Consider the following 16,217-nt stretch of genomic DNA (forward strand, 5'->3'; position numbering starts at 1 on the left):
ATGCTTACACATATAGTCATGGCCACAAAATCATACTTGGGAATGAAACACCAAGTCTTGGATAGTAGGTACAGTTGTAGTGACATATTAAACCCGATTATACTGGCTTGCCAGAGCCAATTCTGCATATTTATTCCTAATTCCATGTTCAGTGATGTCTTGTTAGGAGCTTGAAACCTGCTGGGGTGGGAGTGTTTGCGCCACGGGAATTGGCAAACACCGTCAATCTCAGGTTCCCCTCCCTTGTCCGCAGCCAGGAGAACTGGTCTACCATCACTGTGCCATTCTCCCCAGAGTGAAATGCGGTGGGGAGGAGTACTCACGGTGCTTCAACATGGTCTGTGATGTTGTTATGCTTTACAGAATTTCTAAAGCAAATGTGGCACAAGGAAAGGCTTTGCTAGAGCGGGGATGGCTCATGGGTGTTTATCACACTACTCTATGCTTTTCTGTATTTTGGGAATATTTCCTGAAAAACAAAATCTAGTCAGTTGAACTGTTCAGGCCAGTATAAAACCACTTCCTCTTTGGCCTCTTTAATTTTACAGATTTAAAACTTGCTTAGTTGGTCACAATAATATTATATGATGTTGAAAAACCTGGACCTGAACTAATAATAGAAACTTTAAAATTATTTCAAACCCCAATCATAGATTTGCTGGGCAGCTATATCTTTGAAATCAATTGATGTGGGGTGGTTTATAATAAAGGATTCATAAGAGGCATTCACATAAAAAGTCACACCCATACTCTTATTTAACCAAATCTAATAGCAAGGACATCTGAGCTCTAAATTTAGACTCCAGATTTAAGAGAAAGAAAAAAGAAGTGAATAGGAATGTAATAGTATAGAGAACTCAACTGTAAAAGTTTAATAAGAAGATTTTCTTGAAAATAATAATAACGAAATAATAATAATCTATAATAATAAAAGTGTAATATGCTAATTAGACTAGACATCCTTCTGGACAAAGCCACAGTGGGTGGGGGGCCGTGTTAGAGGTGGCAGAGGCCCCCCCGGGGGTCCCCCCCCCGGCTGCTGTGGCTGCGGGCGGGAGCCACGGCGGCAGTCGGCGGGGGCCCGGGCCAAGACCCTTGCACGAATTTTGTGCATTGAGTCACTAATAATAATAACAACAACAAAAATACCACCAATAGAGATTTGACAATTCAAAATAGGCTCGGCTGGGTTTCCAGCTCTACATCCTGGAGCAAAGGACTTTCTACTCAGTACCACTGATGCCTTGTCTACAGGTGGGTACCCAGTCTCTGAGATGTGCATCTGGTCTCCCTCAGAGAGCTAAGAGGATGAAATGAGGTAGTGCATGTGCAGGAAGCTGTATAAATGTGATCTGCAGAAGGGACAGGCACGAACACGCTCACATAATTGTGGCCCTGCACAGATGCCTCGCATATCATCTGGGCACTCATTCACTCTGACTCCGGTTATTTCGGACACGTCTGACTTCCTCGCTGAGAGAAGGCCAAAGGGAAGAGAACAGGGAACCAATTCAAGTCTAGAAAGGTCTTCTCAGTCTTCCAGCTGCTGCAGCCGGGGGTCCATGGCCAAGGCCCCATGTTGCCAATGCAGGCAGCCACTCCATCCTGATCTTTCTTTACCTTAGGAGACGCATGAAGATTTGAACTGCAGGGAGTAGAAAACCCTTCCCGGATCATGCCACAATGAGTGTGGAGTCAGAGAGGCCCAGGGGAGGCATGTAAGGGGATCACACAGAGGAAGCTCTGTGGCCTCTGAAGTAAGCACTAGACAAAGTCACTGCCATCAGCTTACAGCCAAACCACAGGGAGGCTACGCCAGCGGCCTCCTCCCTCCTCCCAGGTTCCAGTGCCATGGGTGGGTTCTGGAAGGCTCGAAGGGTTTTACCATGGGAGACTGCAACATGGGGTTTGGGGGTTGCTCTCACACCAACACATTCCATGAACATGTGGGCTCTACATTCCCTAGTTCAGCTTTTTATTATCCTTTCACTATTTTCTTATTACTGTGTTTATTTGATCTAGACAGTGTTTCTTAACCATGGTGCACACTGCAAACATCTGAGGACCTTTTAAAAATTCCTGATGCCATGGCCCCACACCAGTCTAATTAACCAGAGTTTCTGGGTGTAGGAGCTACCATATTTAAGAAAAAAGGAAAAAAAAAACCCAACAGGCTTCCAGGTGATTCCATCTAGTGAGTAGTCCAGGTTGAGAACCACTGTCTTGGAACATGCAAACTGGGTTTCGAAGTTTACTGAATCATACGACAGAGATGAGGCAACGCCGGTATTGTACTGTTGATATCCCAGGTTTTCAATTTTGAAGGATAAGTTGATGCAATTCAGTTGGCACGTCTCCCAGAGGCCAGGCTGCGCTAGGGGTTAGGGACTCACTGGTGGCCAAGGAGATGTGGATCCTGCCCTCAAAGAGCTCACATTTACCAATTTCAACATGAACAGGGGGGATTTATCATTCGCACTGTGGCTGAGGCACAGGATGACAGGACACCGTAGAACTTCACAATGGATTTACCATAACACAGTCGATGTCATCCCTGGTTAATATGTTGGTGTTTCCTTTGTGCTGGTAGTGAGCTAGGCTTGTTAGGTGGATCAGCTCACTGAAGCTTCACGGTAACCATATGAGGTAGATATTCTTATTGTTTCTATTCATTCATTCAGTCAGTCATTCAGTCAGTCATTCCACAAAAGTTCGGATGCCCATATGGGCCAGGCCCTGTTTTAGGCACTTGGGCAGTAAAAACAACAACACATGGATCCCTGCCCTCAGGCAGTATTCCGCAAGCGGGGCGGGGGAAAAAGAGAAACAACAGACGTCTCCTAAAAGTCAATCATATCGTATGTTCGAAATTGCTGAATTCTGGGAGAGAAAGAGCAGGGCAGGTAAGGTGTGTATGGGGGAGCCCAGTAAGTGCTTTGAAATAGGAAGAGTTGAGCAAAGACTTGAGCTGAGGACATTGTTTATTCTACTCCATTAAAGACGCACCAAAGGATATGCCCATGGCTCAGCTGAGAAGCAAACCCAGATACTCTGGAAACGGCCTGTGGTTAACCTGCCTACTACCTGGTCTTCCAAAAAGTGTCACACTCCGTTTTAATAACTGCTGTTTGCCCAGCTCCTTCGGCTCCGTCTGCCTTGTTTACTACAAACACGGTCTACCAGTAAGCCCAGTGCCCGCTACATGGTAGGTACTTAATACATGTTTGAGTTAAATCAATCACCTCTAACTTTCATTATTACAGAATATGAATTAATAGATAAATGACTTCAAGTATTTATTGTGTGTTTATGGTGTCCTGCCCACGCCCCAGCCAGAAGAAATGTTCAGAAAATGCAGTGGAGGTGGGGCGCTGCAGATGAAGCCAGCGTGGATTTTTGGGTGCTCAGTTCACATCATGGTGTGGAAGGAAGATGGTGCTGCTGTGTCAGCGCAAACAGGTCTCTCGTCTGAGCCAGGGGGATGGAGCGGGACAGGATACTGAGTAAATGCGAGACAAGAATACTTCCAGGGGGAAGACTTCATGGCACGAGAGCCCACACATTTTATGAAGTCAAATTAGCGGCTGGAGATATTTTTTTAGGCCACATTCATTTGAGAGACATATATAATGTCCCGGTGTGAGAACAATCTTTGGTGTGCTGACTTACCTATTGAAGTGGTAGATATCCTGTATGTTTCCAAAAAGCGCTGATCTTTCTTCTGTCCCCAGAGGAAGTTTGGTTTGGTCCCTGATGCAGTCAAGGTAATCCTAGGAAATCAAGGAGAAGGAGGTCAAACATTGCTGTCCTTCTGCAAGTGTTTAGTTTGCAAGATGTACCGTTCACATCAGTGTTAGGTAATTACTAAACTAATGTGCTCATTAACTCTACTATGAAAATACAGAGTCTCTCTTTTATTGATGATGATAACACTTAACATATTCATAGAATGGGGATTTTGAGCAAAGAGAGTGTCATCTACATTCATTACCTACTCCTACCTCCACATGCATGAGAGCTTCCCTGGATGGATAATATAATAAGCTACCAATAATATCAGAGTTTTGACATAAAAACATCGTCTGCTGTTTCCTTGAATGATATGATATCATGATATGTTCAAAGATACTCCAAAATTCACACAGTGAAAAGCCAGAAATACAGATCTTAAAATTTCTCATCACAAGAAAAATAATTTGTAACTATGTGAGGTTAACATACCATAGCACTATATATATATATATATATTGTATACCTTAAACTAATACAATGTTATATGTCAATTATATCTGTTGTGTGTGTGTGTGTGTGTGTGTGTGTGTGTGTGTATGTGAATAATATCTTAATGAAACTGGAAAAAAGTGGCAGAGTTGATTTAAACATAACCTTTAAATTAGAAAGAACTCAGTTGTTATAGAACTAAATTCTTCTCCAAATACCAATTTATAAACACACACACACACATACACACACACACACTTTTTTTTTTAAAGCACATGATTCAGGCTCTCTAATAGGCTATGTTAATGACCCATGGAAAACTTTGAAATGAATTTATTTGTGTTAACACAGAATAGCTGAACACAGAGCTAACTGGGGCTCAGACCACAGTGGGTTAAATGTACGTGGCTGAGAAGCTATGTGAACTGCTGAGAGAGGGAAACTCCTTTCCGCCCCCTGCGCTGAAGAGTTCATAGCCGAGTGTTCCCTCTTCCCCTGGCGATGCTTGCAAAAGGAGCCCAGTGGGAGGCAAGAAGACCATAAAGAAAAAAGTGAAAACAGCTGAAATAACGTAAAATAGAAAATAAATACAATCCCCTGCCCTGGGCTGAACGATGTACCATGGCCGTCTACCAAACGTCACAGGGGCTTCGGCAACATTTAGAGGAAGGAACCCTGTGAAAATCGGGCAGCTCCATAACCTCATTCCAAAGCCCACTTCCAACAAACCACGGCCCATCCCAGTCACAAACACAACAGGAGTGAGATGCAGCTAGCAAAAGGGGAAACCGAAATTTAAGCACCATCAGATAATCGTTTCTTTTCTTTTAATAATCCAGCCATTCTCTCTTGCACTCTATGTTTGGCAGATAAAAAGCAGGCAGGGTTTCGCCATTAACTTTCTCAGTAGCACATTTCACAGATGGCATCAAATAACTTTAAACATTCGAGTTTCTTAGCATTAAGGTCATTGTCATGCATGAACCCATGTTCATATTTTTTTAGAAACAAGCTTTGTGGTAACATCTGTTCTTCTTAAGAGAGTGAATATCTCAATAAGAAATTAGACTCACAAGGTTTAAGTGCAGTTGTCATTAAAAACCCACAATACCAAGACCTAGTCTCCTTACTTTCATGAATGGAACAATTATAAGAGGCTTACATATCCACACAGGATACAGGATTACTATCAAATAAATGCTGAAGGAAGTTAGAGCTGATGTAATAGCATTTTGAACACGTGAAAACTAAACTACATTCCCTCAAAGAACAAAAAACCCTTCCAAAAGCATGTATTCACTGAAATTTTCATAAAATTATATATGAAAGATGGTCCCAAAGGATGGGCTAACATTGAACTTGTACTGAATGGTTATACCTGATAGTTGCTTAATACTTTGATCAACATTTAAAATATATATATTTTTACTGATTTCAGAGAGGAAGGGAGAGGGAGAGAGAGATAGAAACATCAATGATGAGAGAGAATCATCAATTGGCTGCCTCCTGCACGTTCCACACTGAGGATTGAGCCTGCAACTCAGGCATGTCCCCTGACCGGGAATTGAACCTTGACCTTCTGGTTTATAGGATGACCCTCAATGGGCTTGGTCAATATTTTAAAAGGACAAATTGTACACAAAATTAAGAAGGTAGAACCATAGGATATGGATGGGTATGAAATTTAAAAAGTAAAACAGGAGACTATGAATGGGCATGATCAGCACCAAAAGGCAGGAGGAAGGGAGGGACAAAGGTGACGGACACATGCCAACTCCACCTGGCTGGCTGCATTGGGGTTTAATGAGAAAATGAACAATCCTTTTCCTCACTTCAAGTGCGAAGCTTGCTTAGTTGCTGAAACCTGAAGCCACATTCTTCATGTGAGGGAAGGATTGAGTTAAGGGGCTTGAAGAATTTCATCTGGGGAGAGAGAGACAAAGAACCATGGCCCACTTCCAGCAAATGATGGCCCATCGCCAACTGAAAGCATTTCAAAACTCCGGAGTCAGTGGTAGAGAAACTAGATTGTAAAAGCTGCTTGTTTTCTGAAATGGTTGAGAAAATAGATTGTTAGGAGTCCAAATTTTTGCAGGCCACTCTAGAAAACAGATCAAAGTCCTGTGGCCACAACTTGTTCCCCCTGCTGATCATAGTTAAATCCTTTAAATATGATACTTTAACCTTAAACCAGTTCCTGAAAACTACTGTAGCATGCACTGCATTAGCAGCTGTAATCATCTGAGGCCAAAATGAGAGGTTTGCAGCTCAGTGATAATAACCGCTCATTCTGTGCTCAAATGACAGAGCAAGGACCCCAAAAAATGTATTAGAGCCTGTCAGGCCGGTTATTAATTTTATTGGCTTGATGTTGGCACACATTGCTACCTTATTGTGAACAATACTGGATCAATTTAAAACTTTTGCATTGAAAACAATTATTCTCCAAGAGGATCAAGAGTTTACTCTACTCTGAGGAGACACACACACACACACACACACACACACACACACACACACTTTTCACCATTTGGATAATTTTGTTACAAAGTTTTAAATTTTGCCTAAAGTATTTCTTTCCCTATCAGTATATGCCTTTAAGATCTCCACCATTATAATATTTGTACATGAGTGTCCTCTCCCCATTAATGCTTCCAGTCCTTGTAATGTCTATTATTGAAAATATGTGATAATCTAATTTGGTGCTATTCGAGGTGTGAATGAACAGGAGCCAGTTAAGCTGCTGGTTACTGATGTGCAGCAAGGTGAGTGCAGAAATCGAGAGGAAGCCTGTAGAAACTTTTATAGCATTTTGACAGAATGAGATATGTCGAGTCTAATGATAAGTTGGGACTTGTGTTGTGAGTGTCTGATTTCTTCTATTTTAGTTTTCTACTAATTCTTGTTATTATTGTATTTTTCAAAAGTGTCAGTGTGTGGCTGATTGTAAACCTGTCCCCCCCCCCCCCCCCCTGCCCCCCCCCCCCCCCCACACACACACGTTCCTCATGATAGATAGGAAGAGAAGCCCTGGGCTGGGGAACCATCCAGCAGAGGTGCTGTAGAAACTGGGGAAGAATTCAAATTCAAAAAGGTTCCATTCATAAATACTGCTCACACTTCAAAATTCTACCTACTGATTAAAAAAATTAAAAAAAAATTTACTTCAGAGAGAGAGGAAGGGAGAGGGAAAGATAGAAACATCAAGCACGCCCCCTACTGGGGATCGAGCCCACAATCCGGGCATGTGCCCTGACTGGGAATCGAACCATGACCCCCTGGTTCATGAGTTGATGCTCAACCACAGAGCCACACCAGCAGGGCCTACTTACTGATTTTTATGGTTTCTGCTTTTCTATCTCCTTCCTGTTCTTAGCATTTCCAAATCCCAAGCCTTTTGCTGTAACGCCTCTTCAAGACTTTTGCCTTTATTTTGGAGGAAGCACCTTCCGTTTCTCTAACTGCTCCACCTTTTCCAGAAACGAGTCATGTCTTTATTTGAAAACCTGCCACCGGGCACCATGGATACCACAATAACTGACACTTGTACAACGATTTACAGTTTAAAAGCACATTTACATTCATTCGTACAAGAATCCTCCTTCCCCCTTTTTTCTGAGGACACAGGAATGCACGCCAAGTTCTGTTTGACAAGCTAGGAGTTTAAAAATGAATAAAACATGATCCCTTCCCCGAGGAGCTCCCTGTGTAGCTGGAAGATAAGTGTAAACAAATAAGGACCATGCAGTGTTCGGGCCACACCACGGGTAGGTACGCAAGCGTGTTCCAGGGCAGGAGCGGCGGATGGAGGAGGGGCCGGGGAGCTGGGCCTTCATGGATGACCAGGGATCTGAAAATAGAGAAAGGAGTAGGAAGGAGATGACTACATCCAGGAAGATAGAAAAGCGTGAACAAAAGCGCGGGGTAAGGAATGCGGGTGCAGACAGGCCACTAAAAGGGGCCGAGGAGAGCTAGAGGGGGCAGGGCACGTGCCTGCACACATAGACCCGAGGCGGGGCTGGAGTGAGGACAGGACCGATCACGGAGAATCTTCCACGCTCTGTGTGGGTGGTGCAACCGCTGAAGGGTGTGAGAAGGCCAAAGACCACCCCAGCATCGCAAAGAAAGTTGGACAGAAGCTATAAAACCCCGGTTGTGGGGGCGGGGGGGGGGGGGGCTGGGGGGCAGTTAGGCCAGCGCAGCGGCAGGTGCGCTCAGGCCGAGTCCTCAGGCAGTTCCATGGAGAGAAGGGGCATTGGCCTGGTGGGACAATGGGGGAAAGGCAGCCAGTCCAGGGTCAGAGCCAGGGTTTAAGTGACTGAGGGACGGGGTGGGCTTTCAGGAGAAGGGCATCAGGGCTCCCCTCTCTCCTCTCACTTCCCACTTGAAGGATGAGGGCTGCTGTTCCCTGGCTCCCAGCAGATGTTTTCTCAGCCACTGCGACAGGCAGTGAAGGAAAAGGCGGTGAGACCAATCCCTGGCTCCTCTCCCACGTGGCTGCTCCCTCTGGGGGAAGGGCCCACCAGCTTTCTCCTTCCTTCTGATTTCCTTCCCAGGCGGCTGGTGAGGCAGAGCAGGAACACGGTGCTGCTTCGCAGCTGGGGCTGCAGAGGCCTCGGCAAGGCAGTTCCAGGCCTTTCTGGCGAGCTGGTACCCTCGGTGCCTGTCCTCCTCACACCCAGATACAGTACTTAGACACCTCTGGGGATTTGCGGTGAAAAGGAGACAGGGTGTATCTTTTGGGCTCGCTTATCTGGATAGTAGACGGCTCGAGCTCCCCCATCTTGTTCTTGTTAGGGCCAGCGCTCCGCGGAGAAATGCGGGCCTTAGTTTCCAGCCATTGTCCTCTGCACAGGTACCATCCTGACAGGTACGAGTGGGTCAGAGTCACAGGCCCCTGCCCACATCCCCACGTCTGCACTTTTTCTTCCCACTCCTGAGTGAACTGAAGAGGAGCGATGGTGGTTTGGGGTGAAGGCAGTGCATCGGTTTTGGACACGAGAAGACTGTGGCCACAGTAGGGCATCTCCCTAGGAAGGGTTTGTTGGGCATAGGATCTGGGAAGGAAACTGGGCAGTTTGCTCAGAGAGCTCTGTGGGCAGCTAGAAGGGTCCAGCTGTGCAGCTTTGGGCTCTGTCTTGTGCAACATTGAGAGATGATGGGACCAAAACACCTTCCCAGACCCTAGGATGTCAGATCATGGCAAGTGTCTGGCCATGAGGAAGCAGCTTTAGAGTATCTCAGGGCTAGTGAACTGCAGCCTCGGTGGGGTGGGGATTAGCAGGTCACAGCACCTCCAGGGAGTCTCCCAGGGCAGTGAGAATACCAAAAAGCCCTTGCGAAGAGAATTAGCCAAGCAAACTCAGAGCTGCAGGGGTGGGAAGCACAGAGATCTGTGGCTCACCCTGTGCGGGGATTGCACTCCTAAGTGGAGAGGTAGTGAGGGGCCTTATAGGGTTCCAAGGATCCTGGAGCACAGAGCCAGGCACACACTTCCAAACTCTTCCAGAAAGTCTCAGGGAAACTGAAGGGGGAATGGAATTCCAGTCCAGTGACTAGAGAGAGGTACAGACTGATTGGGAAGTGGGGTAATAGAGGAGTCTAAATTTTGAGATGTTGGTCTCTAAAGGGAAGAGAGTGGTGGGGCAGTAACTGGGAGAGATGTAGGACCAAGGAGGATCAGTCAATTGAAGCATCCATCTGTCCACCTATCTATTCGTGAATATATTTATCCAAGCATGCATGCATCCATCCATGAATATATTTATCCATGCATGTATCCATCCATCCATCCATGAATCCATCCATCCATCCACCCATCCATGAATCCATCCATCCATGAAACCATCCATCCATGAATCCATCCATCCATCCATCCATCCATCCATCCATCCATCCATTCATGAATCCATCCATCCATCCACCCATCCATGAATCCATCCATGAATCCATCCATCCATGAATCCATCCATCCATGAATCCATCCATCCATCCATCCATCCATCCATCCATCCATCCATCCATCCATGAATCCATCCATCCATCCATCCATCCATCCATCCATCCATCCATCCATCCATCCATCCATCCATCCATGAATGGACAGGCTGTTTGGTGTAGGGAGGAGAAGGTGGAGGGAGGAAGCCTGGCATGACAAGAGGGAAATAACTAGCAATGATGACAGTGAAGAAGACAGAAGGTGACCGTCAGAGCTGAGGTGAAGGGACAAGAGCAGTCGAGACAGAGAGACAAGCCCCTCTCCTGGGAAGTCTGAGCAGGGAGCACGTCTATTCGCATGGGGCAGAGACTGGTCACATGACACTGGTCAGTTTCACTTTATGCAGGAGAAAACCAAATCCTAACAAGTCAGAGTATTTGACTGCCTCAGATGTCCTTCTCCAGAGGTGACTGGTTAATGCATGATTCTGGGTTATATTCTAAGGCATACTTATATCTTTTTAAAAAATATATATTTTATTGATTTTTTACAGAGAGGAAGGGAGAGGGATAGAGAGTTAGAAACATCCATGAGAGAGAAACATGGATCAGCTGCCTCCTGCACACATCCTACTGGGGATGTGCCCGCAACCAAGGTACATGCCCTTGACCGGAATTGAACCTGGGACTCTTCAGTCCACAGGCTGACGCTCTAGCCACTGAGCAAACTGGTCAAGGCCATACTTCTATCTTTCAAAAGTGAGATTTTAGGCTTGATCACAGCTTTGTTTTTTTTCCCCCCATTCAATGTATATGAATACACATAATGCTTAAATGTAAATATAGCAATCGTTCTTTCTCATTCCTTATAATGGCTGCATTGTATATAATGTACTTAATAAAGATTTTGGCAGGCACATCCTATGTGTGAGTTCTGTGTGAAAGGGGCAGTCAGAAATGATTCAGACATGATCCCTGTTCCTCCAGGTGCTCACAGAGAGGCAGGGAGAAAGATATGTAAAAGAAGTCACAGTGTAACAATGCGTTAGAATTATTTACAATGTGGGAGAGTATAGAAGAATACGTTTTCAAATGAAAGAAACCTTTATCTTTCTTCCAAATAAGCCACTAAACAGGGTTTATAGTAAAGTTTCCTGCTGCAGCCTGCAGATAAGGTATCAGAAGCTTAATCTCCACGTTAATCTCTCTTCTTTCTTTCTCCACATCCATAGGGGAGGAAGGTGGGTGAAAGCTAGGGGTCTCTGGCCACGCCCTAGGCTGGAAACAAAAGCTCTGAGTGTGGGAACAATGTTTCTCCGAGTTAATATAACGGTAGCCCCCACACCACAGAGCACTGGACTGAAAATACAATATGTCATCAACAGGACAAAATCTCTCTGCCAGCATTGTTGAGGGTAGGGAGACAGGAGGAGGAAGAGGAGAATAACTGGGGTGGGGAGGAGAGAGGAAGAGGCAGAGGAAGCAAAAGAGAGTGGAGGGAGGGGTGGAGAGGGAAGGGGAGGAAAATGAGAGAAGAGGAAAGATCAAGTAAGAGAGAGAAAGACAAGCACACATTTGAGAGAGAGAATGGGGAGGGAGAGAGGGATTGAGGGGGGGGAGAGAGAGAGAGAGAGAGAGACAGAGAGACAGAGAGAGAGACAGAGAGAGACAGAGATCTAAATAAAGTTAAAGCAGCCTCTGTTGCTGCTACATGAGTTCTCACTCAGCTTTCCTAACGGACGGCAGAGGCCGATCTTAGTGGATAGAAGTCAGTGCCGACGGCTCTGACATGTTGTAGTAAGAGAATAAAAAATGGGAGGTTTCGGCCTCATTTACCGTCTACCATCCTTTCAGTACAGAAAACATCAGAAGAAAATGTCCGGAATGGCCTTCTCGTTAGGCTGTGACAACTGATGCGTGTGCCTGTTCAGTCACCTCATTGCTTCGCATCTCCCCCGGGAAGCAGGGGGCCGGTTCCTCTCGGGGAGGGGCTGGACGGCTAGCCTAGAAGGGGAGGATCGGGCAGTGCTTCCAGAAAGAGACACTTGGGGACGGGAGGGGGGCTGGGATTCCGTTAAAAGCAGCAATGTGAGTAGAAAGAGCAACAATCATCTTTGCTTGAAGATACTTGGGAATGTCTGATGTCCCTCCAAGGCTTGAAGCAGAAACTGTCTGTGAACTGGCAGTCCACCTACCCTAACGGCACCAGCGAGATACTAGGGAGCGGGATTAGCGTTACTTTGTTAAAGCTCCTAACACAGCTGGAGGCCCACTTTTCCCTACACTCCTGGCCACCAGTCCAGAAACCGGTGGGCTTTATTTACCTCCTATGGTATCAGGAGGAATCATCTGATGCATGTAAATTTAAAGAAATCTACAAAAGTGTTACAACCATGAAAAAGAAGTTTTGTACAAAGACAACACTAAAATTGATCTCTTCTGTTGCCCTTAGTTATAACAATGAGACAATTTCTTAAGTGTCCCTTCTGTAATGACATAGCAGAAAAATTTTCGATTGCTTTGTTAAATATTTTAAAACCCGTCTGCGCTTACAGCTTTCAAATTACATTGACATTTTCATATGCAAAGGAGAGGTGGGCACACACCCACACAGAGGTCCCGGTGCCTATGGAAATACCTTTCCCTACTTATTTGAAACCTTCCATTGCTTTTTTCTTGCATCTTTAATCCTGTCATCATTTCTAGCACCAGATAATCTCTGTACTTACTAAATGCACAAAAATGTACAATATGTTTAAACCTTCAAAATGGGCAACCAGAAGGTTTGCCGGAACCTTCCAGAATAAAGTCTACAGCAGGCTCCTGGTGGACCCTGGGAGACAGAGAGCGGAGGAATTTTATCAACCACCTCTTTGAGAATGAGCCTTCCTGATGACCCACGTCTCACCCACTCTCTTTTTGTGTTTTCCTCCTTCACGGGGCACCTGTACTTAGCATGATTTTTACTCTTATTCTCCAGGTCCCAGGGCAGGGAAGGAAGCAGCCAGATACCACGAGGGCTCTAACCCTGGAGGAGAAAGGGAAAGCCTGACGCGGGGTGGAAGGGCGTGATGTCCTGGCAAAGCTTTAAGTACCTGAAAATGAGAAACTGACTCATCTCAATTATAATCACGCTGCTGCTGGTGTAATTCGAAACATGGTAATTAAGGAAAATTAAATAAAGCCCAAAGGGTTTTGTATATGGGAAAGAAAATAAAAGATCAGTAAAATAAATGTATATTATTAGATCATCTGAAGTTTAATTCCTCTTCTCTGCTACTTATTCCTACCATCACCATCACCATTATTATTATTATTATTATTATTATTATTATTATTATTATTATTTATTGGTAGGCACTGAGCTCCCTGCTTTATATGCATTATCTCACTTAATCTTCACAGCAACTCTAGGAGGTGGGTCCCATTACTGATCTCTTTTACTGGCAGCTTAGAAAGGTTCCATGCCCGCGCCCCCCCCCCCCCCCCCTCGCCCCATGGTCATCCAGAGAATGAGGGACTCGGTTGTATTCACACCAGGACCAGCTGCCTAATGGCCTGGGCTCTGAAACCCTGCCCTACTGCTCCCAAGGTTTAGTCCTTAAAACAGTAGGAGCCGTTTGCTGCTGACCTCGTCTGGGACTACGTATGGCTTTTAGCAGGTGTAGGGTAGGCGCCCACCAAAGATGACGCTCTCACTGACCAGCACCTCCCGTGAGCCAGGATCTCCACTGACCGTGTGAACTAGTGTCTGTCTGTCCACGTGCTGAACCCGCTCCTTCCTGTTTTCTTTTCTTAAAAAAATATATTTTACTGATTTTTTACAGAGAGGAAGGGAGGGATAGAGGGTTAGAAACATCGATGAGAGAGAAACATCGATCAGCTGCCTCCTGCACACTCCCCACTGGGGATGTGCCTGCAACCAAGGTACATGCTGACAGGAATCGAACCCGGGACCCTTCAGTCCGCAGGCCAACGCTCTATCCACTGAGCCAAACCGGTTAGGGCGTCCTTCCTGTTTTCATCAACCATCGGCCAGCCCGCCAGCCCGCCAGCCAGCGGTCAGCCACCTGCCCTTCACTCCCCATGCTGCCTCAGGCCTTCCCGCCCAGGTTTCCTTCCTGCCTCCCCTCCAGCGCGTGGCTCTCTGCTCCCTCAGCTGTCGCCCAGGAGGGTCAGCATCGGCTCTTTGTTTGCATGACTCCCTCCATGTAGCCGCCCCCATAGGGCCCCCCTTTACCAAACCAGGCGCTGGGAACCACTGCCGATGGATTCTTCCTGCTCTCCTGGCACCGGGATACTAGTAAGTACCTACAAAAATGTACAAGGCGCAGCGCCTGGAAAGCAGGACAGGTGGGAGCCACAGGATGAGGAGTGGCTATAAAGTGGAGATCAGTCGGAAATGAGGAGAGACGGCGGCTCTGCACGCGCGGGTTTTGTCAGAGGCCAGGGCCGAGCTGCTGGGATGGAAAGGATGAAGGCCCTGCTGAAGAATGCTCCCTCTCAATGGTGGACAAGCAGCTTCTTTTCCCGCCTCACGTGGAGCCTCACAAGGAGCAAGCTTGTTGGACAGCGCCCGGCGCGCGCCCTGAGCACAGCCAGGCTGGGTGTTGTCAGCAGGCTCTGACGTCTCCACTTTGGTTCATTGGACCTAAAACCCTTCACTCAACATCAAAATGTGGCCACTGATTTCTGCAGCAAAAATACCTCCTGTTCACAGACCCCATCGCCACCCACACTTCACCCGAGGCCTCTTCCTTCCAGGGCACCAGCAGTTTTGAAATAAGGACACCAAACAATGGCCCATTACGACAGACGCAGACACCGGTGCCCGCGTACACATCCCAGTGACCGCATCCTTAACCTAATCACGCCCTGGGCAGCAATGGACTTTATGGCTATGTAACGAGTTGGAACGCTGTCTAGCCTCTTTTTCCTGAGACTATAATACAGTTAATTCTCATAGCAATTCGTCTGTACACAGCAGGTGCTCAAGATAGGACAGCTGTGCAACAAGGCCTTAGACACAAGAGCCGAGTGCTGTTCCTGCTGACTTACGGAAACTCTAACCCTGAAGCAGAATAAAGCTTCCACCTGGACAATATGAATGGGCGACAGGAAGAAGCTGGAAGACATTAGCTGACTTCCCATCTACTGAGTCACTTCGATAATGACCCTCAAGGTCAAGCTATTCTACTTGAAGACTGCAATGCCATGAGGCTGTATGCATTACAATAAAGCCTCTACACAAAGAGGACCTCCGTGCGGATGAAAGTGATCATACTGTGGAGGCATTAGGTCATCCGGAGCTAAATATGGAAATGCATAGGCGAAGCTGCTCCTCATTGTACTGAAAACAATGAGTAGCCCCGAGGGCATATCGTGTTGCTCCTCCGGTTATGCTCTTGTTGATCTCATCACAGAAGTTATTTATTGACACGGAACCAGCCCAGGGCTCGGTGAGCCAGGGGCAGCAAGGAGAGGCACTGTCCAGAGGGTAGACTGAAGTGGCCGGTGTGATGGGACGCTCCCCAGAAACTCGACCTCAAAGAGTGCTGGCCTCTTGGGTGGGGCCCATGCAAAGATTTCCTTCTGTCCTCCTCAAGGTCTGGTCCCAATTTGTGGCCAGAGAGTGAAATGTGTGATTTGAAGAAAACTCTCCTCTCTGAAATCCAAAGCACAATGCCTATGGTCATCTTGTTACTCAGAGGAGAGAGGAGAGAGGTGTAGAGAGGTAGAGGTGGATAGAAAGATGGTTTACAGTTTCCGTAAGTGATTTTTCAACAGATGCTATAGGCTGAATTTCTACAGCAACAATTTTACAACCTGAACAGAAGTACACCCCATGCTTGTTCTCGAAAGAGATGCAGGTTCCACCTGCAGGAAACTTCTCTCCCAGGACTCACCTGGGGACCGGACAGCGGATTCCTCCTGGAGGCTCCGCTCCTGTGCTGCTCCTGCCAGGGTGGTGGGAACGGACAGGCTGCAAGGCAGGCACCTGGGCCTGACAGCGGACCTGGGTCGGGTTATTGAATGTGCTGAGACCCCCCTGTGTCTGC

General features: G+C 46.5%; 1 protein-coding gene across 2 annotated transcripts in view; it reads right to left on the minus strand.

Moving 5' to 3' along the window:
* Positions 1-16,217, minus strand: part of PLEKHG1 (pleckstrin homology and RhoGEF domain containing G1) — a 188,024-nt gene that overhangs the window by 47,243 nt on the left and 124,564 nt on the right. For both annotated transcript variants that reach the window (XM_036316627.1, XM_036316626.1), the window contains one exon: positions 3,670-3,770. In XM_036316627.1, coding sequence (XP_036172520.1) covers positions 3,670-3,770 — 101 coding nt within the window. The remainder of the gene's footprint in view (positions 1-3,669; positions 3,771-16,217) is intronic.

The sequence above is a fragment of the Myotis myotis genome, unplaced genomic scaffold (assembly GCF_014108235.1).
Source record: "Myotis myotis isolate mMyoMyo1 unplaced genomic scaffold, mMyoMyo1.p scaffold_m19_p_7, whole genome shotgun sequence".
Lineage (NCBI taxonomy): Eukaryota > Metazoa > Chordata > Mammalia > Chiroptera > Vespertilionidae > Myotis > Myotis myotis.